The following is a 24955-nucleotide window of genomic DNA, read 5'->3' as shown; positions in this document are numbered from 1 at the left end:
ACATGTTGACTTGTTAAAATTTTATCTATTATGTCAAGAAAATTTTATTTAAAGCTAAATTGCATACACCTTTTCATTAATTATTTCATTTTCTTATTCATTTTTGATCTACCAAATTTCAATTTTTAATACTTTGTTCCGCGTACATATGATCTTCTATATATGAGCTGAAACTAATAAAATTGGAAAATTCCGAAAATTTTTCTCCTTGAACATATAAAACCAGCATTTATATCTGTATTATTTTTGTGAGTACTTTCCATTTGCACTTTAAATATGATTTTGTCTTCAAAGATTAATAGTAAAGAATAGTCAACCATATTTTTCTCCTTGGGATTGTAAGGATGAGAAGATTAAAAAATGAATACTTGTACTAATACATAACTATTGTGGACAAGGGACAGGGACGGTCAGAAGAACCGTCCCTGTTCATTTGGTCACAAAAAAAGTATGATCTAGATCATGTCTTATACCTCGATTTTCATATTGTATGTAGGGTTCATAAAATTTTGTTCTAAAATTACACCGTGTGCAAATAAAATTACACCGTCACGTGCAAAATACACAAAACCGCCAGGAACGGTCAACCGGCAGGGACCGTTCCTGCCGTGGTCCAACTATTGCATATTTCAGTTTATCAATCAATACATAGCTTCCTTACTAAAGTTCCGTACACTTAACTTTGCTGTTGCTTTGTTAAAATAATTTAGTAGGTAAAAAAAAAAAATTGTTGATACAGAAACTTGATTAAAACTTTTCATTTTAAGTGCAATTAGTTTCCTAGATAATTCAGTGTCAAATTTTTTTTTTTAAAAAAAGTAGAAGCCAAAATTTGCGCTTGTAAAATTATAATTTCTATCCATATAGGGCCCCTCCCGTGTCCCTCCTCTCCAACAAAAATTTTAAGGTTGAAATGCAAACCTCTTCATCATATGGTTAATATTTAGGGTAATTTTTTTTTATACACTATTAATATATACACGATGCTTGCCACATAATCTAATTCAAAATTTGAAATTCACTTTTTATACAAGTAGTATACATCTGTACCTTTTATTTATTAGTGTAAAAAATTCACTATATTGACACTGGATAAAAATTTAATCCTAATACTTAATAGTCCTACTTATTTGGGCAGCTAAAGAACTTCCAACGAAAATTGGGTTTTGTAAACGCAACATCTCTCCGCCCAAATAACGGACAGACTTAGAAATTGGGTGAGACAAACGATCATCTTAACATTCAATTTCCACAAAGGATGAAAGATTTCTTGGTTCATAATTTCCACTGTACTCTTTTCTTGGCTCATACTTAAGAGTATCGAAAGTTTTTCTTATTGAGGGAGACTATTTTTTGGCCCTTTTCTCCTTCGTTCTTTTGGCTTTTAATTTTCAGCATAGTTGGATTAGATTAGTTAAGTATGCTTATGCTTGGAAGCACGTTTATGTTTCTGTTGAGGACTTGCTGTCTTCTCAACGCATTAGATACATTAAGCTTCTTCGAAGAGATGTTCAGATAGGCTTAATTAACAACAGCTCCCATAAAAACTGATTCATACTTTTGCTTGTCCAAAAAAATTAACACTTAAGACCATAACCTGTATCCATCAGGCAACCATTGCTGTTGGACGAAGCCCCCACAAAAAATGACCAGAAGCTTGACTTCATTCAAAAGAAAATTCTAATGTTTCCTAACGCAAATCTATCTAAAAACTATACTTAAAAATCCTCCATATAATCATAAGATTTTACTCTAAAATTCTCTTTGCCAAATTTAACAAAACAAATTACTTTAAAATTCTACATTAAGGAGAATGCCTTCATTTTGCATGAACAAACGAGCGCTTCTACATCTATCTATTCATAACCCCTTGTGGTGCTAATTACTGGGTTGAGATCCACCCATTGCGTTTTTCTCCATTTATCCATCTAAGTATTTCTTTGTACATATACACAATCAAAATTTTGCAATCCCCTAGACCTAGTTTAACTTGCGAGGACATTAATTATGTGATCATAAGATTCTTATCTCAACTCTCAAACCCTTACTCTTCTTCTTTGGTAAGTTCAGAATTTTGTAAAATAATCTACTTGTGTTATTAATTTGATTTTCACAAGTAGATCATTATCAACATACTCAAAAAACAAGTTCATCTATCATCCAAGTGTAAAGGAGAAAAAGTTGTTTCCAATTAATGGAGAGGACCCTAGTTGTTTTTCTTTTTACTACCTGGCTGGCTTTTTCTTCTCCATTTTCTCTCTTTAAGATTGCGTAACTCGAGCCATCTGTGTTTCAACCGGCAACGATTTACAATATCAAGTAACTGATCTAAAAGTTTCCGACTCGTTTATAAAGTTCTCATCCAACGCGAATGTTAGATTGCTTGATTCTTCCTGAAAGATTTATAAGCCTGAACCTAATTAAGATATCAGGTAACTAGTATAGAATTCCATGGTTCTTTTCACATGCAAAAATTCATTGATATAGTAATGAATTCCGTCATAAAAAACTTGTTTGTAAGATATAATTCAAATTTTTTTTTTTGAAGAGTGCAACGTTGTGTGGATGAGGTTTAGTCTCCTAGTCTTCGCCACGCATATGATGGGGGATTGAGGGTAAGAAAAGGCGACAAGTTGGCTGCTTTTCCCTTCCATTATTCTTTGCTTCTTGTCTTCAAGCTTCAAGAATGACAAGAAGAAGAGAAAAGCAGCCAACTTGTCGCCTTTTCCTGAAGCTTGAAGCTTGAAGCTTGAAGAGCAGCACAACAATGTGAATCCTAATTCTTAGCCATGTTCGATAATTTATTGTAAACCCTTTTAGCGGAGTAACTGAAAGGAAACTTCATCCGTTGGAAGAGAAAAGCAAAGGCCTCCTCCCAAAGGTATATAAGAGGTTGGCACTCGAACACCCCCAAAAAAAGAATCACGGCTAGTCATGGTGGAGAATTAAACATATTGGTGACCAAATTATTCAATTTAATTTAATTCTATTGGAGAGATTAAATTCTTAATCGAAAATTCTTAAAATTCTTCTTTTCGACACGTTGAGACAAAGTTGGCACTCACTAATTTGGAGATAAATAGGCTATCAACAGATTACTTACTTAAGAGTTAAGATAGCTTCAATGCAGTTCATCATTATCTACACGAGCACAAAAAAGAAGGGTGAAAAAGAAAAGGTCCGCAATATTCTTATTGATTAGATTATATATGTTGTAATTGGGTAGCCAATGTAGCAAATACAGACTTCCGTTTAACTTGGTTGTTCTGGATAACATTACAAATGTTACTTCCAAGTTCCAATTACACCTTTTCAAGATCTTTGAGCATAGACCCAAAAAAAAATTAAAAAAAAAGTTTATCATACTTCATGCGATCAAGAAACATTTAGACATCAATCTACCTCTTATATATAGTTATTAGCAGTGAAATGCACAAATTAATTGTATGAAGGCAACCTTGTACCACAATTAATTTGGTTTTGTTAATTGGGTGGCGTGCTTTTTTTTTTTTTTTTGGTTTTTAATTTCAACATATAAAACCATTCCAAAATAAAACCGAGATACGAAAACAGCCCATTTCCATATGACAATATACGAGGTATAAATTGATACTTGTTAGGCTCTGAGAGAGCCAAACTCGTGGAAAATTTAACCATGAGCTAGAATGGGAACCACAACTATGGGTTTGACACCACATCCCATCCAAAACCTTAAGGCATTGGGTCTATAGGTCATTCCCACTTATATGTTCCTTATTCTACTCATCTCTTTCCGATGTAGGACCTCTCTCCCTAGCCCATCCACTCCATCAAGCCCACTTTAATCTGGAGTGTACGATTTTTGCTCAAGAAACCCACATGCCCTTGCCTCACTGCAGGTCTGCATGATCTTTTTTTTTTCCCCCGCTCTTATCCAAGCCACGCCTTACCACTCCCACTGGCTTTTTATCCTGAAGTCACTGCCCAACCGAACCATCGGCTCTGATACCACTTGTTGGGCTCTGAGAGAGCCAAACTCGGGGAGAATTTAACCATGAGTTAGAATGGAACCACAACCATGGACTTGACACCACATCCAACCCAAAACCTTAAGGCATTGGGTCTATAGATCATTCCCACTTATATGTTCCTCATTCTATTCATCTCCTTCCGATGTGGGATATTGATTCACACTTGATATCCCAACAATACTACATGGGCTTTCACCAATTCAAGGATAGCTTGCACGCCATACTTGTATGGGTTCTTACCAAATCAAGGATCGATAGAGTGTACATGCCCTATAAAATCTGGAACAAGTGAGAACATGAAAAGAAAATACAACACACAATATAATCTTCTTCCATGAATGAATAAATGTGCAAGTAGTAGTCCATTATACCCAAAAGAACATATGCAAGTGGTAGTGCACTTTTTATTGGTTGCACTGCAACCTTTGGCATAAGATTTGGAAATGAAGTTTCCTCCTAATTTAGCAATCAATGCAATTGAAGTTCATGGTTGAAGTTGAGTGGTATCTCCTTTTTATGTTAATTCCCATTCTTAGCCAGGCCATCAGCTACCTTGTAAACATTCCCTCCATGAGTGGTTGATATTGCATTTCCAGTCTCTCTCCAGCCATCTGTAAATCTTCCCAATCAAAGGTTCCATGCAAGGAAAGGAACATCTGCAATATGTGAGGAGGAAAGATGCTGGCCTATAAAAGGTAAGGGGAGAACTTAAATGACTCTTAGGGGGCAAGTGGTAGTCACCACGTGGCAGGTGGAGAGATTGATAACAGTTGTGTCTGGGCAAGTCTTGTCTTCGTCAACAAGTAAATAAAAGAGTGCTTGTGATGCGAATCGATAGACAACAAAAGATGAGAGACTTCTTTCTCACCAATCCACTTAAATTGAAAAAAATGGCTTACTCTTTAGATAGAAAGATATTACATGGGTTCCTATCCCTCGTTTTGTTACTGTAAATAGTTCAAAGGCCCGGTGAGCCTTAAACCCTAGGACTTGAAATGGAAAATATAGAATAATGATGGTAAGGATAGGGTTCTTATAGCAAATGATTTATCCTTTACTCTTTTTTTTTTTTTAGTCATTGTAGTACCTAATAAGTTTATATGTGACTCTTGAAAATAGTTGAAAATAGTTCCTGTTTAGACATTGTGCTAACGAAGACTTTCGTCATGCTTTTTCACAGCTGCAGCACCAAAATCGTTTTATATGTCCAAAAGCTTGCTCCGAACATATTCTTCGGTCTCTCCTCCTTAGAGTTTGCGCTAACGAAGACCTTTGTCATGCTCTTTCACAGCTGCAGAACAAATTCGTTATGTCCAAAAAGTTGCACCAAACATACTCGTCACTCCTTTTCAAGAAAGAAACATACTCTCTGACTCCTTTTCTTACCTTAACTTTTCGTTTTTTGGCACGAAACATCCTAGTCTTGTCTCGTTGTTATATACATAAACAACCTACCTAGCTTAAAATCCACCAACTGCACGGCTCCACCTCAACTACAAGTCTACAACCCTTGCATACATGCATCTTCAAAAATCTCGCTAATCTCCCTTCCCTCACCCTCTTGCCTCCTCTCTCGTCCTGTCTTTTGTCATAGTACTAAGGTATACGAGTAGCTTTGATGGTGCTAGCTAGCTAGTCGTCATATTATTATTGTGAGCTTTAATAATTCTTGGCTTATAGTAGTACTCTGGGTGGAGTATCCTTCCTTTTCTATTTTTATGAGTTGATAGCTCATATGGCTGCGTGTGGGCCTTTGGCGGTCAACGCTGTCCCGTCGCAGCAGATCAAACTTTCTTTATTAGTTCTTCTACCTGTGCTCCCAGACCTGGGGCCGAATCCTCTTCCTCGTACTTAATGCCATAACTGGTTCTAGCAATGCTATCCTCTTCCTCGTACTACCGAAATCTGAAGTTATTCGCCACTCCCTAAGTCCCTCTGCCCTCCCGATTTTCTCAAACAACCCGCCCTCAAAGCTTTTTATCATCGACTTACTTCAAATAATTCTGCTTTTACCACAAATATTAAGCGATCGAGCCGCGCCTCATCGTTTTCCCCTTAAGTGAAACTACTTGTATCAGTGCGTCGTGTGTTTGGTGCCATGCATGCTGCTGCTAGTTAGCTCAATTAACTATCTGACTTTTTTTTTTTTGGCTGTGATCGTTCAGTTTTGATAGTGAAACACATGGGATCGTAAAGGTTGGCTTCTTCCAATGATAACAAGTGCGGCCGTTATAAGCAGGTGACTTACATACACAAAATTTCTTGAATATTTGCTGTTCCTGGCTGTTTCTTGAATGTTCATGCTCAACTCGTCGGTTGGGTTGGTTTCTTGAACATTTAAAAAGGGGCCTTAAAAATTAAAAGCTCTTCCATTGTGGTGTCTCATTTGGAATTGGACCCTTTCTATTTCTCATCACAATTGGAAAATTGGGTTCTCCCCATATTTTTTTTTTCCTTTGAGGTTTTCTCTTGTTCCTCCGTTTGTTTAATTCCTTGAAAAAGAAATTATGGTTCTAGAGCAAAGTTGGTATTTTTGCCAAACAAAAGAAAATGGATATAGTAGGAAACAACATTGTGCTAGACTCATTCCGGGACTCAAGCCTTCCTACTATCATTTGCAGTTTTTTATGATAAATAAGTTGTTTTCTACTGTTGGTAGCCTTAAGACAGTAATTCGGTAATGTATTTTTTTTTTATAGAAAATTATATTTTGATTTTTTTTTAAATTCTATTTTACAAAAATTCAAAATTCAATGTAGATTGGATTGGCCGATTTTTTATTATTTGGAAAATATGAACACCCCTTAATCAAGCGTTGTCCACACTTAAAAAGTGAGAACCAAGTGCTTTCTCTTTGTTCAATAAATAGTGGCGGAGCTACATTGTGTTGCCCGTCAACTTTATAAAATTTAAAAAATAGCCATGAAATTATTACAAATTTTTATGTTTTTATTATAATTGTACCCCTTCAAATTTGAAAAATACTCGTTTCTTTTTACATTGCCCTCTATATTGTAAGAAATCTTCGCCCTCATATGATCTCCCCTAAACAACCAATTTCTTTTAGACAGTCTCTTCTTCGGTATGGTGTTTTAAAGCTATTAAAACACAAAATTGATTACTACTTGAATCAATACTTCCACAACACAAAACTCGTACAAAACATGTTTTTTAATTAAAATTTTATTTGCACAGTAATAATATCATTTTAGGTGTATAATATTGCCTCCACTGCCCACACTGATTGTAGGTCCTGATTCTGCCAGTGTTGATTACGGCATTCACCTATCTTGAATATATTCAAGTGGTATGTAACTATGATTATTGAGGTCCCCTCCATCACCTCTATGTGTTGGAGAAGACATTTGCAACTTACTTGAGTTTCTTTGAATATGATACCAGGTGGGACGTGGGAGCTGAATCTCTTTGATCCTAATGCAAAACACATGTGAACCAACCAATAACATACCGCGCCAAATACGCATCTTTTGGCCAGAATATCATAATGGCCAATTTGGACAGTTTTGGAGATTTGGCCCCTGTTATCTGGAAAAAGAACTGAAAGGAGAGGTGGACATCAGACAAAAAGAGAAGAAGCTAGCTTTGGATTTCGTACTGGAGAAGTCGGGTTCTACTCTACCAGAACTTTTGAGCAGATTACAGGAGACTGAAGAAGAAGCAAGAGCTGCTTATCCTGAGTGTGATCTAAAGGATATCGATGGAGACAAATTTAGAGAAATGATGGCAATTGATGGTTGCTTTTATCTCTTGGTTGCGTTTTCCATTCTTGGAGAGGGAATGGATGGTTTCAAACTTGAGTTTCCGGATAATCATCGCTTTTTTGGGATAGGATGCGTCAGAGAAGCCATGGAGATGTGGCTTAGTTCCATGTTCTTTGTTGGTAACCAAATCCCATTTGTAGTGCTCAAGCAATTGATGAAACTTGGGTTCTTTCAGGAACTAATGAAGAAAAACAAATGGAAGCAACCATTGGAATTGGCAAAAAGAGCTGTACACATGTTACTCGTACCGGAGCTGGACCAGAAACCAGTCGATCTGATACATTGCCTCCAGACATGCATGCTTGGAACAAAAAGTGGCTCAGATGTAGCTATCACAGTAAGCGGCAATAACGTGGGTGATGAAGTTGATGATTTACCTTCAGCCAGGAAACTTTGCAGAAAAGGCATTGCATTTGCAGCACTAGAGGAAGACCTGGGAAGTAGAGGTATTTATTACAAGCATGGTCCCTTCAATGGTGTTCTTTACTTGCCTATCTTCAAGGTTGACAGGTACACAGCGTTGATGGTGGAATGTCTTCGCAAATATGAGATTGCTCAAAAGCCGAGAGGGATTAAACCAGAATCAACCTCCTTCTTTAAGCTTTTGAGTGAGTTAATTCGTACAGAACAAGATGTTGAACTATTTTCCTCCCAAGGAGTCATTCTAGGCAGTGCAGAGGCCTTGCCAGAAATTCTGAGCAAGTTTGATGACATGGTACCATGTGATTGTGAGCACTTTCGCCACATAAGGAGACAGATCAAAACATACCCCCCAAAACAATGCTGGATATCTACAAAACGCATGATTGGGTACATTATGAGAAACCCTCGTAAATGTATTATTTTTTCACTTCAATTCTTGCAAACATACTTTACTATTCTGGCCTGCTACAAGGCACATGGTTGATCAGCGCTCTGATAGCTGAATAAAGGTGATCTAACTCTTCGCTGTCTCTGCGTTGGAGTAATAAGCGTATTAGTGAATTGCTACAAATTAATAAGCCATTGAAGACTCAACACTGATCCGTGGAACAGTGGCTGGGGATTTTTTTTTCTTCTTCTTCTTGTGCTTCTGCAAGCTATAGTTTTATTGGCTTAGATATATGTTGCCTCGGCGCCACTGCATGTGGACAGCAAAAAGACAGAAAAAATTTGTCATGACCTCTAACTCTTAGTTCTTGGTACTCTTTGTTGCAACCTCAACTTTTTGATCGCATGATTTACTGTTGTTGTTGTGTCCTTTGAAAATCATGAATTTGGGAAAATTGGGTGAGGGAAATAATTTGCTCCTCTGTTTCTCCAATTGCAACATGCATAATCCTTGTATTATATGCGCGGTACGAAAGCTTATGAATTAACGGTTATATTTAGAAATTTGGTGAAATTGGGAGAGGTGAATCTAGAAAAATAGTAGATTGAGGCCGGCTTGCGAGATTTTTTTTTTTTTTTTTGCTGTTTTAATGGTGTACATTTTATGTTATCAATTTCATTAGAATTATCTAATTTTTTATCAGAAGTCAATGAAAAATCATTCATTAACCTTTATTTTGTAGAGACGAGAGATTAAATCAATTGACGGTGATAGAAAAAGGGACTAAAACCCTAATAATATTAAACGTAAACAGCTGTTTTTAATGGTGCATGTGATGTGCACGTAAAGTGTACTCTAATTTTCCATTAAAGGATGGATATTGACACATAAGGAACAATTTGATCACGGTCTCAAAATTAAGCAACTAAAATGATCCATTTTACCTCTGGTTTTTCCTGACTATGAGCAATTAGCGTCAAGGAGTTAACATGTAAATGATCACGGTCTCAAAAATAAGCAACTAAAATGATTATTTCACCTTTGGTTTTTCTTGACTAGGAACAATTTGCGTCAATGAGTCAACACGTGGGGACAACTGATGCTAAAGACCAAAGCGCGATCGATCGGTTAAATAAAACTCAAAATTGAATAGGCCAAGACTGACAACAACATCATTTGGACTGTGTTTTTTTTTTTTTTGGATAAGATGCAAATTTTATTAACAAATTGATGAAAATAGTTAATATAATTTGATTTATATCACTATCCTAATGACGGGTTAAACCTATGCAAATTTAGAATAAAATACATAAAAATTCTGATCAAAGGTCATGGAATCCCCCTATCATCATTAAAAAAACACGCAAAAAACCTTTCTGTACTATGGATTAATTTGGACGGTGGATGGAAACCGTCTTTTTAGATGAAAGTGCATCAAATTCCAACACTGCTCTCCTTTAAATATTTATATTTTTCATACTTATTGACTTTACTATTTAGCAGCAATTTTTCCCTTCTTTCCCTTATCTTGTTCTTCTTCAGCAATTCTTCTTTTCACCTACTGTACGGACCCAACTCTACACCAACAATACTCCTTTTCAAACTCCTCAAAAATCTCTCTCTCTCTCTCTACCAGTAGCTCCATCACCACCGCCTTATCTGTCTCTTTTTCCTAAGTTATCTAGTGGCTCTAGATTCCGTCATTGCCATTGATGGCATCAAATAGGGGTGCAAACGAGTCGGATCGAGTCAAGTTTCACCCTAATCGAATTGAGTTTCAACGTAATTTTATGAATCTCGAACTCGATCTCAAACTCGACAAGTTCAAAATGCCAAGGTCGAGCTCGAGCTTTAAAAAAATATTTATTTTATTTTTAAAAAATAAATAATATAATAATTTATAATAAATAATAAAATATTAGGAATATATATAATTTTATTATTAAAATAAAAAATATATATATATAATCGATTTTGAGCCAGCTCGCAAGTTAACCAATTTAGTATTTTTGAATTTGAATTCGATTTGGTCAGCTCGAACTCGATTCAAGTTCGATGTTGATTGAGCTCGAGTCAAGCTCAAACTCGAGCAGCTTGCGATCGGCTCGTGAGTGGTTGGATTCGTTTGCAACCCTAGCATCGAACACCACCACTACCACCACCCAATTATCCTTTTTTCCAAAGGGATAATTTCACAAACCTCCCCTGAGGTTTTTGACAATTTCACTCAACTCCCTTCAGATTTAAGAAATTACACTAACCTCCTTTGATGTGATAATATGATTATAATGTCCTACACTTAATAGATAATTCACAATATGATGCAAGGGTTAAATAAAACCAAGAAAAAAGAAAAAGAAACCCTACCTCTTTTATTCTCCACCAATCACCATTCCTTTTTTCTCCCTTTCTCTTACTCTTGTAAGCAACGATTCTTTCTTCTTTTCTCTTATTGTCTCTTTGCCTTTTCTTTCCTCTTACATTTTCTCTATATTTACATATTTATTTATCTTAATGATGACCTATCATACCATAACCATTTTTATTTACTTGATGAATATGACACTATTTTACTTGCAGAAGCAGATTTCATTGTCAATTAAAAAGAAATGAATATGCTTGTAGTGATGATAAAGGAATAAATAATGCAATTGATAACTAAAAAGCATGGAAGAGGAGGGATTAGTGGGAAAATTGTTGGGTTGATTATTATCCTGAAAACTTGTGTAGCATGTTAATAAATGCATTTGATTTTCTTTACTTGATTAATATTGTTGGTTCTGATTTTGTTATAGATGGCGTTACTCTATTTTACGATGTTAATATATATTTCTGTGGAGCTCGGAATGTTATTGAACTGGTGGTGGTACGTTAGATTATTATTTTTTTTACGATAGTGCTAGTTTGGTTGTTGGTTATCAAGGGAAAATTGATTTTCAAAAACATTTAGCCTGAGATAATATTACAAGACAGAGGTTGGGATTTTTGGAACTGCTGAAATTCTTGAACTGTTCAAACTATTTGTGTGGTGGTATTGTTGCAAATTTAGAAGAAAGTGTTGAGAAAACTAATTTTCTTTTGTTTTTTATAGAACAAGGATAATTTAGGGTATTTGAGGAAAAATGTAGCCTGATTGATCTATCTTGTTACATAAACAGTAAAAGCAAGGGAACCAGGTGTAATTTTTAAAACCTAAGGGGAGCTCTCTGCAAGTATCAGATACTTCAGGATAAGATTGTGAAATTATCGCTTTTCCAAATTCTTTAGTGGCCTTAAGCGTCTTTCCGATGATTGACACTAATTATGAATTTATCCTTTGCTGGAGTTAGATTCGAGATTCCTGCTGCCGAGATTCTTCGTGACTTTTGGGTTTTTCCTCGTTGGAAATTTCTAAACAACCGTGACTCATTCTGTCACTAGACAACTCCAAGATTCCTTTATTAATCAAAACTAGAGCTATCAGAATCACCATCATCAACAAATGCCCACCATCATCACTGGCCAATTCTAGATCTAATTTTGTGATCGGTGTTTCTATTCAATTTGGGATTAATTTGAGGCTAATAATAGAGCTACTATATTTGCGAGTTTTTTGGTGTTATGTTGGGATAATTTGATTGGAAAAATTTTTGATAAAATTTTGAGATAATTTGACTGAGGATTTTTGTTGTTATTTTGTGATCTATCTAACTGGAAATTTTTTGGTGTTATTTTGGGATCATTGGGCATTAAAATCACGTTGAAATTAGTGATGCTCGGTGGGGTAACTGCTGGTGATCGGTGTCGGTACTGGTGATGATTGGCATTCACCAGTGCTGTTGATGATTTTGGTTGTGAAGGAAGGAAGAAATGGAAAAAGAAAAGAAAAGGAAAAAGGAAAAGAAAAATGTAATAGCAGAGGAGAAATGACCCAAAAGAAATTAGGGAAAGAGGAGAAAGTTTGGGAAAGTGGAATCTGATATCAGACGAGGAAGAGGCGGCATCAGGTAAAGGGAACGCAAAAGGCAACATTAGGTAAAGGGAAAGCAAAAAAGAAAGGAAAAAGCAAAAGAAAAGTACAAAAAATTGCAAAATACTAAATTATCCTTGACTATGTAATTTGAAACCCACTTTACGTCCAACTCCGCTAATTTGGATGATTTCCAACCAAGTTTCAAATAAGTACAAACTATAAGGGCATTATCTATGGGTTTTTAAACAATAAGGAAATATTATGACAAAATCTCAAATCACAATATTAATGGGATTTTCTGTATTTTACTGTGCAAATTTATTGTGGCATTGGTCGATTTGGAGTTACGATGACTTATCAAAAAGCACTTAAATTAGTAGAATTTTTTTTTATCAAAATACTTATATAGTGCTTAATCATATTATTTGGAAGCATATTTGCACAAGTACTTTTTCTATTTGATAATGTGTCATTTTTTTGAATTTGTAAAACATATTTATCTTTTCATTTGATTCAAAATTTTTAATAAAACTTTTAAAGTTAATTTTTTTATTTTTTAAAATATAGAAGTTGCTCTAAAAGTATCAAATTTGAACTTGTGCTAAAAGTATGTTAATCATAAAAAACTTATTGTAAATTTCAAGGGATTACACTTAACAAATGCATTAAAGTGCTTAGAAAAATGGCAAATTTCGTCAGTAAAATTTTTTCACTAGTATCGATTTAGTCCCTAACTTTTATTCCTAACCAATTTGATACGTAAACTTATTTTGCAATTCCAATTAAGGATCTCCATGGTAGCACCTATCACCTAAAAATTATTTGACTCCTAATTGACCAACTAAACAAGAGTATTTTGGGAACATTATTTGCGGGACTATAATAAATCAAGTACATCATGTAAAAAAAATCAAAAGTTTAAACTTTAAAAAAGTTTTATATGATGATTTTTTATATGGATTTACTTGTTTTATTACAGTCCTGCAAGTGGCGTCTCATAATATTCTTGATTAATTAGTCAATTAGGCGTCAAATTAGTTTCAAGTAGTGGTGCCACCGCGGAGACCCTTAATTGGAGCTACAAAATAAGTTCAAGTATCGAATTGATCAAAATAAAAGTTAGGTACTAAATCGACACTAGTAAAAAAGTTTATGGATGAAATTGATCATTTTTTTAAAGTGTTTTTATCCTTTTCTTTAAACGAAAGAATCGCAATCCTGAACGGAAATATCGCAATCCTAAAGGGGTTAAGTTGATAATTGGAAGAATCTTGTTAAGTTGATAATTGGAATAAGTTGATAATTGGAAGAATAAGAATCCAGTTCTCCATGCACGATGAAAGAAGGGTGAACGCAGAAGGGCCCTTTTGCCTTTTACATGGTTGGTCGATGGATAAGCGTGAACGCACGAGGCCCTCTTGTCCCATTTTGTAATTTGGTCGCTGGATGGATGTATAAATATGAAATATCCCAAGTCTTATGATGACTTCTGGCGGATGACATCAGCATTCCCTGATTTTCGGTTTTTCTTTTGCTTGCATCATCATCAGTGAAGAAGAACTTCATGCACTGTGAGAGTTTCTTGAACTTCATTCCCTAATTTTCCTGGCCTCCTACAGCAGCATCCTGGTGAGTTTTTTGAACTTCATTCATTCAACCATCGTCCCTTTCCCGTCTAGTCCACAGGACAAGCTCTGACTAATTCTAAGGTTTTGAGTCGTGCGCCAAACCAAAAAGAAGCTAATAGCTTCAGCTTTGAGACGGTAGTCATTTTGGCATCCGATAGTTCAAGCGTTGTGCCCTTTTTGGTAAGAAACAAGAAATCTAGATTGATAAATACCCATCAAGCACTCGTCTTTCTTTAATTTTGAGTCACTTCTGTTGATTGTTCATTGTTATATGCTGGGTCCTGATATGTGGTTTAGTTGGTACGGGCGAAGCTCTTTATAACGTCTCAGAGTACGGGATCAATTAATGTCATGTTTCTGCTGCTTTGCTTTCTCCGGCTTTAACTATTATGTAGCTAGTCTTCATTTGTTGATCTTAATAGTGAGAATCCAACTACAAATCATGAAGCATGGTGGAAATTCAAATTAACTCTCGCTTCTGTTGATTGAAATCCTTAACAAGATGTTTTTCAATGCAAGATCCTAAATGGGAGTCAGTTTGAATTTCTTAGGATTCGATTTACCCCTTGAAAGAATCAAATTTACTCTCATCCCGGTAGCTTTACTTTTTTGAATGGTTTTTGTCATTTGATTGTAGTAATATTGTACTCACAGAGGTACTTACATGGGGTTGATCATTACGATTGCAGGTAGAAGGTTCAATCTTTTTAATTCATATACTTCAGCTTGTTACTTCTTCCGGATGGAGCCGCTGTGTAGTCGAAACGAGAAGAGTGGTCTCACTGCAGTTGAGCGCAAGATTTGTGTATATTACCCGGACTTTTATGGAGGAAAATTCGGAAAGCTTTGGGTATTTGGTCCAAATTACAGGAGATTTGGTACCGAATTCTCAGAGGGTGTTAAGGAGGAAGCTATGGAACGCATACGGAGCAACTCACAACTTTCTTTTCAAGGAGTTATGAACGCTATAAGAAATATGGAGTTAGGAGTGAGAGCTGTTTATGCTGACAATGTGGTGAAGGATTTGACGGGGCCTCAGATTCAAGATTTGATGATTCAAGATGGTTGCTTCTTTCTTCTTCTGGCGTTCTCAATTCTTGGAGCCGATTCACAAAAATTAAAGTATGCAGAGAATCATCCTGTTTTTGGCGTAGGATGTGCCACTGAATACATGGACAACATTATAGAGTCCATGTTCTTTGTCGGAAATCAAATCCCACTCATGGTACTCGAGCAACTTATGCACCTTGATATCTTTCAAAGAATGAAAGCTACAATTGGAAGTAAGCAGCAGCAATTGGGTTTGGCCAAAAGAACCCTGTATAAGTTCTTGATGGTTGAGCTGGTTCCAAAACCAGTTGACTTACTCCATTGCCTCCAGAGCATCATGCTTGGCCCAAAACGCAGCTCGAATGCAGCTGTGACGAAAAAGGTCGATGACATAGAGGACTGTGTTTCTGCCAGCAAATTATCTGAACAGGGTGTGAGATTCCGAAAATTAGGGGGAGAATTCGGGATCAGAGGAATGCATTACGAGTGCAATAAGTTTTCAGCTGTTCTTTACTTGCCTGATTTGGGGGTTGACAGATACACAGATCTTTTAATCAAATGTCTTCTGAAATATGAGACTGTTCAAGAACGCCAGGGGGTCGAACCTGAGGCAAGTTCCTACTTTAAGTTCATGTCCGACCTGATTCATAAACCAAAAGATATTGAAATCCTTGTGTCTGAAGGAGTCATTCATGGAAGGTCAGAGAGATTACAAGGGCTTCTAAGTACTTTAGATGGCATGGCTTCATCTGGATATATGCACTGGGTTAAAAGAGAGATTGTAAGAAATCCCCCCTGGCAGTGGCAAAAGCCTCTAAAGTGCATGCCTGTTATTTGCTCGGCTTTGATTGTTTTGTCCATCATGCAAATGCACTATAGCATGCTTTCCTTCGACAAACTGCAAAAGCCTTGAGAGCTTGCTTACCAGGAGTTTTACAGGAGATACTTATGTACTTTAGGTAGCAGGTTTTATGCTGCTTCCAATAGGAAGAAGGAAACAGAGTTCTTGATATGTTTCGACATTTCTGTAGGTGAAATACATGCTTAGTTGTGGTCTGTTGTGCTATGATTTCCATATATTTTGCTGCCTGAATGTCATTCTGAAGCTTCGCTGCCAAATGGATATGAAATTTCTGAGAAGTACTTCCAAGTTTTCTGATGAGTTGTCAAAACGCAGTTGTAGCTAGGGCAAATGGTTTTTAACATGATATTTCTTCTGTATGGTTTGGATTAAAGTGTCAAAGTGACGAGAATGATCATTCGTAACGGAGTCACCTAAAATGTTAAAAATACCCTTATATAAAGTTGAAAATTATTTATTAACCAAGTGAGGTTATGTATATATTTTGAAAACCATAAGGGGTTATATGGTAAAGTATTAAACCATAAGGGGGTTATATAGTAAAATATAAAAATCATACGAGATTAGTGTGTCATATATTTATAAGGGTAATTACGACATTTCTAGAAGTTCCGTTACGAATGACTATTTCCGTCACTTTGACACTTTAATCTAAACCATGAGGGAGTTATGTATAGTTTTTGAAACTATAAGGGGGGTATGTAAAAAAACGCTAAACCACAGGGGAGTAAAATGTAATTTGCCCTTTAAATTTTTATAATGACCATCAACTTAGAACTATATATTCACATTTAATTAAGTAGAAAAGATCCATCAATCCGCTTTTTTCATCAATAAATATTTAGTTTCAAATAATATTAGTAAATCTGTCAGTGTAATAGTTAAATTTTTTTTTTGCACTAAGTTAATTTAAAATTAAGGGAAGAGATGATGAACAATTTGAATACTAATCAATGATATGGTAGTGAAAAGAAGTAATTTATTGAATATGTAATATTTCAATAATTGTGATTTGAAAAAGACTTTACTATAGTTCTATATGTAATAATTTGATAGAAAGCAGAATCATTAAGATAAGATTAGTTGATTTTTAAAGCAATATCATTAAGATAAAATTAGTTATTTTTTAAAGTTATTTTAAAATTAGAGATAATTTTTAAACATATAATATAATCCAAATAGTATTTAATATGGGTAAAACCCAAGTGATCCATAACCTGTTAATTCTCTTCAATTAGGCATGCTACATAGGAGTGAGAAATAATTTTGATTAAAATAACTACTTTCATATATATATATATATATATATATATATATATATATATATATATATATATATATATATATATATATTCTTCTTTGCTTCTTGTCTTCATAGCTTCACGAATGGCCATAAAATAAGGCTTCAGAGCAGCACAATAATGTGAATCAATAATTCTTAGCCATGTTCGATAATATATTGTAAACCCTTTTACTGAAGTAACTGAAAGGAAACTTCCTCTGTTCGAAGATAAAAGCGAAGTCCTCCTCCCAAAGGTAAATAAGGGGTTCTGATTTCGAGTTTCGATTTCAAAAACTCCATTACCGAATTCGAACCAAATTCGCATAATTTGAAATCAAAAATTTCGATTTCAGTGCCGAATTCCAAATTACCGATTTCAGTGGATCGAAATTTTTCGATTTTGCACGCCCCTACTTGTGCTATCCGTCCACAACAAAAAAGAAGGGCGAAAAAAAAGGTCCGCAATTGGTTAGATTGTACATGTTGTAATTGGGTAGCCAACGTAGCAAATACAGACTTCCGTATTACTTGGTTGTTCTGGACAACATTACAAATGTTACCTGACCAAGTTCCAATTACACCTTTTCACGATATTTAAGCATAGGCCCCAAAAGGAAAAAAAAAAACATTTTATCCACCCGTGAGATATGGATTAGGGTTTCTTTTCTTTTTTTGGGAAGAGTACAACGTTGTCTGGATTAGGTTTAGGCAGGCGTATGATGGTGGCGTGGATTGGGGTATGTGAGATGGGGGTATGAAAAGGCGACAAGTTGGCTGCTTTCCCCTTCCAATTCTTCTTTGCTTCTTGTTTTCATAGCTTCCCGAATGACAACAAAATAGAATTTGCACTTTTACTTTTACGTACGTAGAATTTGAAATCGCCAAGGGACGCGTTTACACAACCAGCACAAGATCGAGTGCTGCAACCTTGGAATAAGATTTAGAAATGAAGTTTCCTCCTAATTACCCTAAAAAGAAAAGAAGAAAGAATGACAACAAAATAAAGGATTCAGAGCAGCACAACAAATGATGCGAATCTTTAATTCTTTGCCGTGTTCGACAATTTATTGTAAACCCTTTTTAGTGTAGTAACGGAAAGGAAACTTCCTGCGTTGAAAGAGAAATGCAAAGTCCTCCTCCCAAAGAGGTTTTTTTTCTTTCTTTTCTTTCGAGAAACGGTAGATGATTTTCCAAAAAAAAAAAAAAAGGAATCACTGCTTTTTTTTTTTTGTCTACACAGTGGGTATCTGGATCCGTGGACTGGTTACCGTACGACCCAACTAATCTCACTACGGACTGGGAGAGGCCTGCCCCAAGCATCACCAGCCACGGCAGAACGAGGATTCGATCCCTGGACGTGGCTCTCCCCGAACTGGGACTACAACCACGAAAAAAGGAATCACTGCTTGTCATGGTAGAGAATATTAATTACTGTTGGTGACCGAATTATTCAGTTTAATTGAATTCTGAATGATAGGAACAACAGATGTTGATAATGAATTGATTTTAAATTCTTAATCGGAATTTAAACTTCTTTTTGAGACGTTGAGCCAAAGTTGGCACTACGTAGTTTGGAGGTAAATAGGCCATCAACAAATTACTTAGGATAGCTTCATTGCAGTTCTTCATCACTAACACGAATGAATACATGCGGTTAGTTCTTTCATCTGGCGTACTTTTCATGGATTAGTGCACTTTTCATCTTATGTAGAATTACTTTGAAATCGCCAGGGGACGCGTTTTAAAAAGCCGCACAAGATCCACCATATGGAGAATAATTTTAGAACGTGATGATCACGGTCAACGTCAGATGCCAGGTGGAGGTCTTGCAAAATGTTGTAATTGACTAATTGGTAGCTCTGCAACCTTTGGCATAAGATTTAGAAATGAAAGTTTCCTCCTAATTTGCAGTCAATGCACATGAAGTTCAGTAGTTCACGGTTGGAGTTGAGTTCTTCTTGTCCTTCTCATAGCTAAGAAAACATGGCTGAAGTTGAGTAATATGCTTTTTATTATGTTAATTCACATGCTTTTATTTATTTATTTATTTATTTATTTTTAAAAATTTTAGTTATGAATTTTCATTTAGAAAATGAAAAGCCCATCTGAATTGTAAATCTTTTTGACAGTTTTTTTATGGAAAAAACGCTGTAGCACTTTTTAAAAAAATGTGATATATATAAAGCAAAAAAAAAAAAAGATTGAAAAATGTAATAAAAAATATTCTCACAAAAACTCAAAAAAATTTCACAAATAAATGCAATCCAAGCAAGGAGATCATTGGTAGATTAACCAAAGAAGGAACCTACAAAAATCTTTTTTACTAGTGCCGTCCCACTTTAATAGTTTTGATTTTTTTTTTATCACAAAGTTTAAGAAAAATTAGTTAATTTTGTTGAAAAAGTAAATCTAGCCTATTAATTTTCTAAAATATCCTTACATTAATATTAAGAGTATCACTAATTACTATACCTTTACATTAATTATTACAACAACAATGATGGTAAACATATATCAAAGCAATTATTGGTAAAAAAAAAAGTTGAATGTATTAAATAAAATAGGCTATAGTTACTGATAATATGAAATACATTAAATAAGAATATTTTAGAGAACTCAAAAGTTAGTTATATTCTTTAATTGGACAGTGAACTATAACTTGGGATAGATGAAAAATTAAAACAAGGCTAGCCAAATGGAAACAAAGAGTGTCAAAGAAAGAAGGAACGCCAATAGCTGCAATATGTAAGGAGAAACGATGCGAGTACAATATAGCATGATGTTTAATACATCAGGGTTAATGACAATTAATTCTCCTGATTCTCATTTTGCTCCTCAACCTTTTTTTTTTGTGTTAATTACTTGACCTTCTGAGAGTCAAAATATTTCTCTATTATGCTAAATTTTTGTTTTTAAATTTTCTTCCTATTTTTTCCAATAAATTTTAATTTGCGGTTCAATTTGATCACTCTAATTGATAATGGTTAAGTATCATATGAAAGAAGTAGATATATTAGAGAAATAACTAATAAGTATTGATTACCTTTAAGAAAAAGTAAAGAAAAGATCCTAAGAAGCAAAAACCATTTTCCACACCCCCCCGGGGGGGGATATGTGAATATGTTTGTAAAAAATGAGAAATTGATTTTGAACCGTCCACTTATAAGAAATAAAATACAAAATTTTAAAGGATGGATGAAATTTTAGAAAGGAAACTAATAGGGAGAGAGACAGAGATAATTTTTTTATTTTCTGAAAAATAAAAATTTGGAAAAAGGAAACTAATTTCAAAAATAAAAAGAGGAGAGAGAAGAAAAAGAAACTAATTTGGTAACAGGGGGAGTCTGTCGAAGAAAGACTTTGTGCTGACGAAGACTTTTGTTGGAACAAATTCGTTTTTTATGTCCAAAAATTCACTTTTCTTTTCTTTTTCTTTTTTTTTTTGAAGGAATTCACGCTCTTTTTCGAACGCGAAACTTCCTCCTCGTTACTTAGAACATACATCTTCAAAAAATGAGTATATATACCAGTAGTAGCTGTAGTCGTGATAATCTCCTCCTCTTCCTCCTCACCGTCTCGCTAAAATCTCCCTTCCCTCATGCTTCTCTTGGGTCATAATATTATTAGCTTTAATAATTCTTGGCTCATGATACTCTGTGCTCTGGGTGGAGTGTCAATCAAACTTTCTTTATTACTTCTACCGGTGCTCCCAAACCTAAGGGCCCAAGGCCGAATCCTCTTCCTCGTACAGTACTTAAAAAAGCATGTGAATTTTTTTTTTGGTGGCTGTGATCTTTCAGGTTTGATCGTGAAACACGTGGGCTTCTATACAACTCGTTGGTACACTACTGTACTATTCTGTAGCTCATGACACGCAATAGTTTTGAGTCATCTTCAACTTGTTGGTTTTGGTTGATTGGGCTGTTGAGCATTTAATGGCTGTTTTCACCCCCCCCCCCCCTCTCGTCCTAAAAATTAAAAGCTCTTTCATTGTGGCGTCTCATTTTTGTCAAACGAAAGAAAACGGAGATAGAGCAGCAGCGAACCTGGACAACCTTGGGCTAGAGTCATTCCCGGACTCAAGCCCTTCCTACTGTCATTTTTGCACTTTTTTTTTTCTTTCTTTTGGTGATAATTAATTAAGTTGCTTTGCACTGTTGGTAGGTTTAGACGGTAGAACTATAAGTGCTTGCTTTCTCTGTGTTTGATGACAGAATCCATCTATCTTGAATACAATTCAGATGGTATATTCAGTAGAAATTATTTTGTAGGTAAAAATATTACATCCTCAGCTTTGGAAAGCATCATTAAGTTACTCTACTTCTTGACATAACCTCATTTGAGTTTGTTTTAAGAATCAATAGTCAAGATCAAACACAATTTTAGGCTTATTGAAAAACCAAATCACGTTTAGAGTTTAGATGTCATAATACCTGATTCATTCAGAGTTGTTCAACCCTGGGTTTATAGGCGCGCGCATGTCTCTGTGTTTGGGTGAGAGTGTCCAAGGCCGTGTGTGTTAAGGAGGGGATTCTTGTGTGTGTTGTCCTGTCCAAGGCTGTGGTGGTGTTGTTGCAGGAATACAGTTGATGGATGGTTCGAGTAGCGTACCTTCTTATTTCACTTTGTTGGCATTTACTTAAAGATAATTTGAACCAAATCGAAGAAGACTGAATCATTTTAAGTTCATGACTGAGTTTTCCATTTCAACGGGGAGGAAGGTGCAGAATAACCAGATTAAAATATCTCTCTTTTGAATCTGTTACCTTTTTCTTTTCTTTAAATGGGAACCTTTAATTTTATTACCTTATCACCTCTCATACCAACAATCCCAACAATTACAACCATTCTTCTGCTGTCCTCTAACGTACACAGGCAAAAAACTGTACAGTACTATACTACATTTAGTTGAAATTCACTCTCAATTCATCATCTTTATTATATCAACAAATCTTGACCATTGACTCTGGATTACTTTTTATCTTCGATATAGCGGTGTTGCTTGCCAGAGTTATAACTGTGATCACCTTTATTTGTTGGAGAAGACTTTTGCAACTTACTTGAGTTTCTTTGAATATGATACCTGCAGGGGGGACTTGGGGGCTGAATCTCTTTGATCCTAATGCAAAACACAAGTGGCCCTGCTAATAACATTCCGCGCCAAATACGCATGTATTGGCCAGACTATCATGATGGCCTATTTGGAGAATTACGGAGATTTGGCCCCTGTTATCCGCGAGCAGAGGCGATTGCCAGACAAGAAGAGAAGCAGCATGCTTTCGATTTCGTATTGGAGAAGTCGAAACCTCTTTTTCCACAATATTTTGGATAGATTAAAAGAAAGTGAAGGAGAAGCAAGAGCTGCTTATTCTCAGGATGCTCTACAGGGTATCGGTGGTGGAGATGAGTTTGTAAACATGATGGCAATTGATGGTTGCTTTAATCTCTTGGTTGCGTTCTCCATTCTTGGACAGGGAATATTTGGTTTCAAACTTGGATTTGAGGATAGCCATAGCTCTTTTGGGACAGGATTTGTCCGCGACAACATGGGGATGTGGCTTCAATCCATGTTCCTTGTTGGTAACCAAATCCCATTTGTAGTGCTCGAGCAGTTGATGAAACTGAGATTCTTCGAGGGACTGAAAAGGCGATACAAATGGAAGCAACCATCGGGATTGCTAAAAAGAGCTGTACACATGTTAGTCACAACGGAGTTGGACCCGAAACCAGTCGATCTGATACACTGCCTCCAGATATGTTTGCTTGGAACAAGAAGTGGCTCAGATGTAGGTATCTCAATAATGGTCAATGATGTGGGCGGCGATGAAGTTGATGATTTACCTTCAGCCGTGGAACTTTGCAGAAAAGGCATTGCATTTGCAGCACTAGAGGAAGGCCTGGGAAGCAGAGGGATTCATTACAAGCATGATCCCTTCAATGGTGTTCTTTACTTGCCCATCTTCAAGGTTGAGAGGTACACAGCGTTGATGGTGGAATGCCTTCACAAATATGAGATTGTTCAAAAACCCAGAGGGATTAAACCAGAATCAACCTCCTTCTTTAAGCTTTTGAGTGAGTTAATTCGTACAGAACAAGATGTTGAACTGTTTTCCTCCCAAGGAGTCATTCTAGGCGGCAGTGCAGAGGCGTTGCCAGAAATTCTGAGCGAGTTTGATGACGTGGAACCATGTGATTGTGAGCACTTTCGCCACGTAAGGAGACAGATCAAAAAATACCCCCCAAAACAATGTTGGATATCTACAAAACGTGTGATCGGGTACATTATGAGAAATCCTGGTAGATGTAGCGTTGTTTTCCTACTTCAATTCCTGCAAACATACTTTACTATTCTGGCCTACTACAAAACATTCAGTTGATCAGCCAGCGATCTTATCTTATGGCTGCATAAAGATGATCTTACGGCAGCGATCTTTAGTCTGTAAAGAAGAGGAATTAAATTGGTAGATATTGACACATAAGGAACAAATTGATCAGTCTAAAAAATAAGCAACTAAAATGATCATTTTACCTTTGGTTACTATAGCCTTTTTTTTTTGACAAAAATGGATCTTGGTGTCAGTCGAAAGAGGATTTAGAAGCTATTATTATCATGGAACATTTTGGCACAATTTGTTCTACTTCCAAGCCTGCTTCTGAGGCAATTGATGCAGTCATCCAATCCGTGTGGAGATGTGTTTTCGATGAAATCAATGATTCTCTTCTGCGTACTTACAATTTCATCGAGTTAACAAAAGCTTTAAATCAAATGCATTTTTTTTTACATCTTCCGACCGATGGCATGTCACAAGTTTTTTTATCAAAAATATTGGCACGTTGTTGATTCGGATGTCACTCGCTGGGTTCTTAACCTCTTGAATAAGGGCACTTTACATATGAGTCTTAATCATACTTGTGCTGTTCTTATTCCTAAGCGTCATAGTCCATCCAATATCACTCAATCCTATTAGTCTATACAACATAGTTTATAAGTTAGGCTCTAAGGTTTTAGCTAATAGAATTAGGGGTTGTTTTTCTAAAGTCATCTCAGCATGTCAATTTGCTTTCATCCATAGGCGTCAAATCGCTGATAATAGATGAAATTAGCCATTCCCTTAAGTTGAAGTCTTCTGGACAGGAGGGTCCATGTCCATAAAGTCGGACATGAGCAAAGTTTTTGATAAGGTTGAGTGGACTTTTCTTAGACATATTATATTAGCTTTAGGTTTTCATTCTAGTTTTGTGGATATTGTTTTACGTTGCGTTTCTACTGTTTCTTACACTTTCTTAATGAATGGTTTTCGAGATATTAGATTTGGCAACCTTCTTGTTTATTGCAAGAAGCTGAACATTGTGGAAGCGTCTTTGGCTGTTGTATAGGCTCAAGTGGACCGAAGCTGTCTCACTTTATTGTTTGGAAAAGCATCGCTCCGAGAGATGCACACACATAAAGGCAATCCTTAATCTTTATAAAAAGCAACTTCAGGCCAAGAGGTTAACTTTGATAAATCAGTAAACCCTTCAGCAAAAACACAAATCTCATAATTTGACAAAGCATCACACAACTTCTTTAAAGAAGTT

At 35.7% G+C, this 24955-nt stretch overlaps 3 protein-coding genes across 5 annotated transcripts; all 3 read left to right on the top strand.

Moving 5' to 3' along the window:
- Positions 1-7445: 7445 nt before the first annotated feature.
- LOC140038787 (uncharacterized) lies at positions 7446-11478 on the top strand. The gene is made up of 2 exons (XM_072084061.1): positions 7446-8520; positions 11399-11478. The coding sequence occupies exons 1-2, from the start codon at positions 7446-7448 to the stop codon at positions 11476-11478; spliced, it is 1155 nt and encodes a 384-aa protein (XP_071940162.1).
- A 2550-nt stretch (positions 11479-14028) lies between these two features.
- LOC113737145 (uncharacterized) lies at positions 14029-16289 on the top strand. Of its 3 annotated transcripts, XM_027264405.2 has the most exons (3): positions 14108-14126; positions 14242-14363; positions 14873-16289. In XM_027264405.2, exon 3 carries the CDS (start codon positions 14926-14928, stop codon positions 16144-16146), a length of 1221 nt encoding a protein of 406 aa, XP_027120206.1. In that variant the 5' UTR covers positions 14108-14126; positions 14242-14363; positions 14873-14925; the 3' UTR covers positions 16147-16289. The 3 variants fall into 3 exon arrangements, with proteins under 3 accessions (XP_027120205.1, XP_027120204.1, XP_027120206.1); XM_027264404.2 differs by lacking the exon at positions 14242-14363 and having other exon boundaries at positions 14029-14184; XM_027264403.2 differs by having other exon boundaries at positions 14030-14363.
- A 4660-nt stretch (positions 16290-20949) lies between these two features.
- LOC140038924 (uncharacterized) lies at positions 20950-23802 on the top strand. Its single transcript, XM_072084552.1, has 2 exons — positions 20950-21217; positions 22467-23802. Exon 2 carries the CDS (start codon positions 22567-22569, stop codon positions 23752-23754), a length of 1188 nt encoding a protein of 395 aa, XP_071940653.1. The 5' UTR covers positions 20950-21217; positions 22467-22566; the 3' UTR covers positions 23755-23802.
- The last annotated feature ends 1153 nt before the right edge of the window (positions 23803-24955 follow it).

The sequence above is a fragment of the Coffea arabica genome, chromosome 3e (genome assembly GCF_036785885.1).
Source record: "Coffea arabica cultivar ET-39 chromosome 3e, Coffea Arabica ET-39 HiFi, whole genome shotgun sequence".
NCBI lineage: Eukaryota > Viridiplantae > Streptophyta > Magnoliopsida > Gentianales > Rubiaceae > Coffea > Coffea arabica.
Note: the sequence above shows the minus strand (reverse complement) of the source record. Positions and strands in the feature narration are given on the sequence as shown.

What these genes read in the sequence shown, in the direction of transcription:
- LOC140038787 (XM_072084061.1), top strand. Translation starts at nt 7,446, where the DNA reads ATGCAAAACACATGTGAACCAACCAATAACATACCGCGCCAAATACGC. An exon ending in TGACATGGTACCATGTGATT is followed by an intron (nt 8,521 to 11,398) that starts GTGAGCACTTTC and finishes ATTTTGTTATAG; the next exon opens with ATGGCGTTACTCTATTTTAC.
- LOC113737145 (XM_027264404.2), top strand. Translation starts at nt 14,926, where the DNA reads ATGGAGCCGCTGTGTAGTCGAAACGAGAAGAGTGGTCTCACTGCAGTT.
- LOC140038924 (XM_072084552.1), top strand. Translation starts at nt 22,567, where the DNA reads ATGATGGCCTATTTGGAGAATTACGGAGATTTGGCCCCTGTTATCCGC.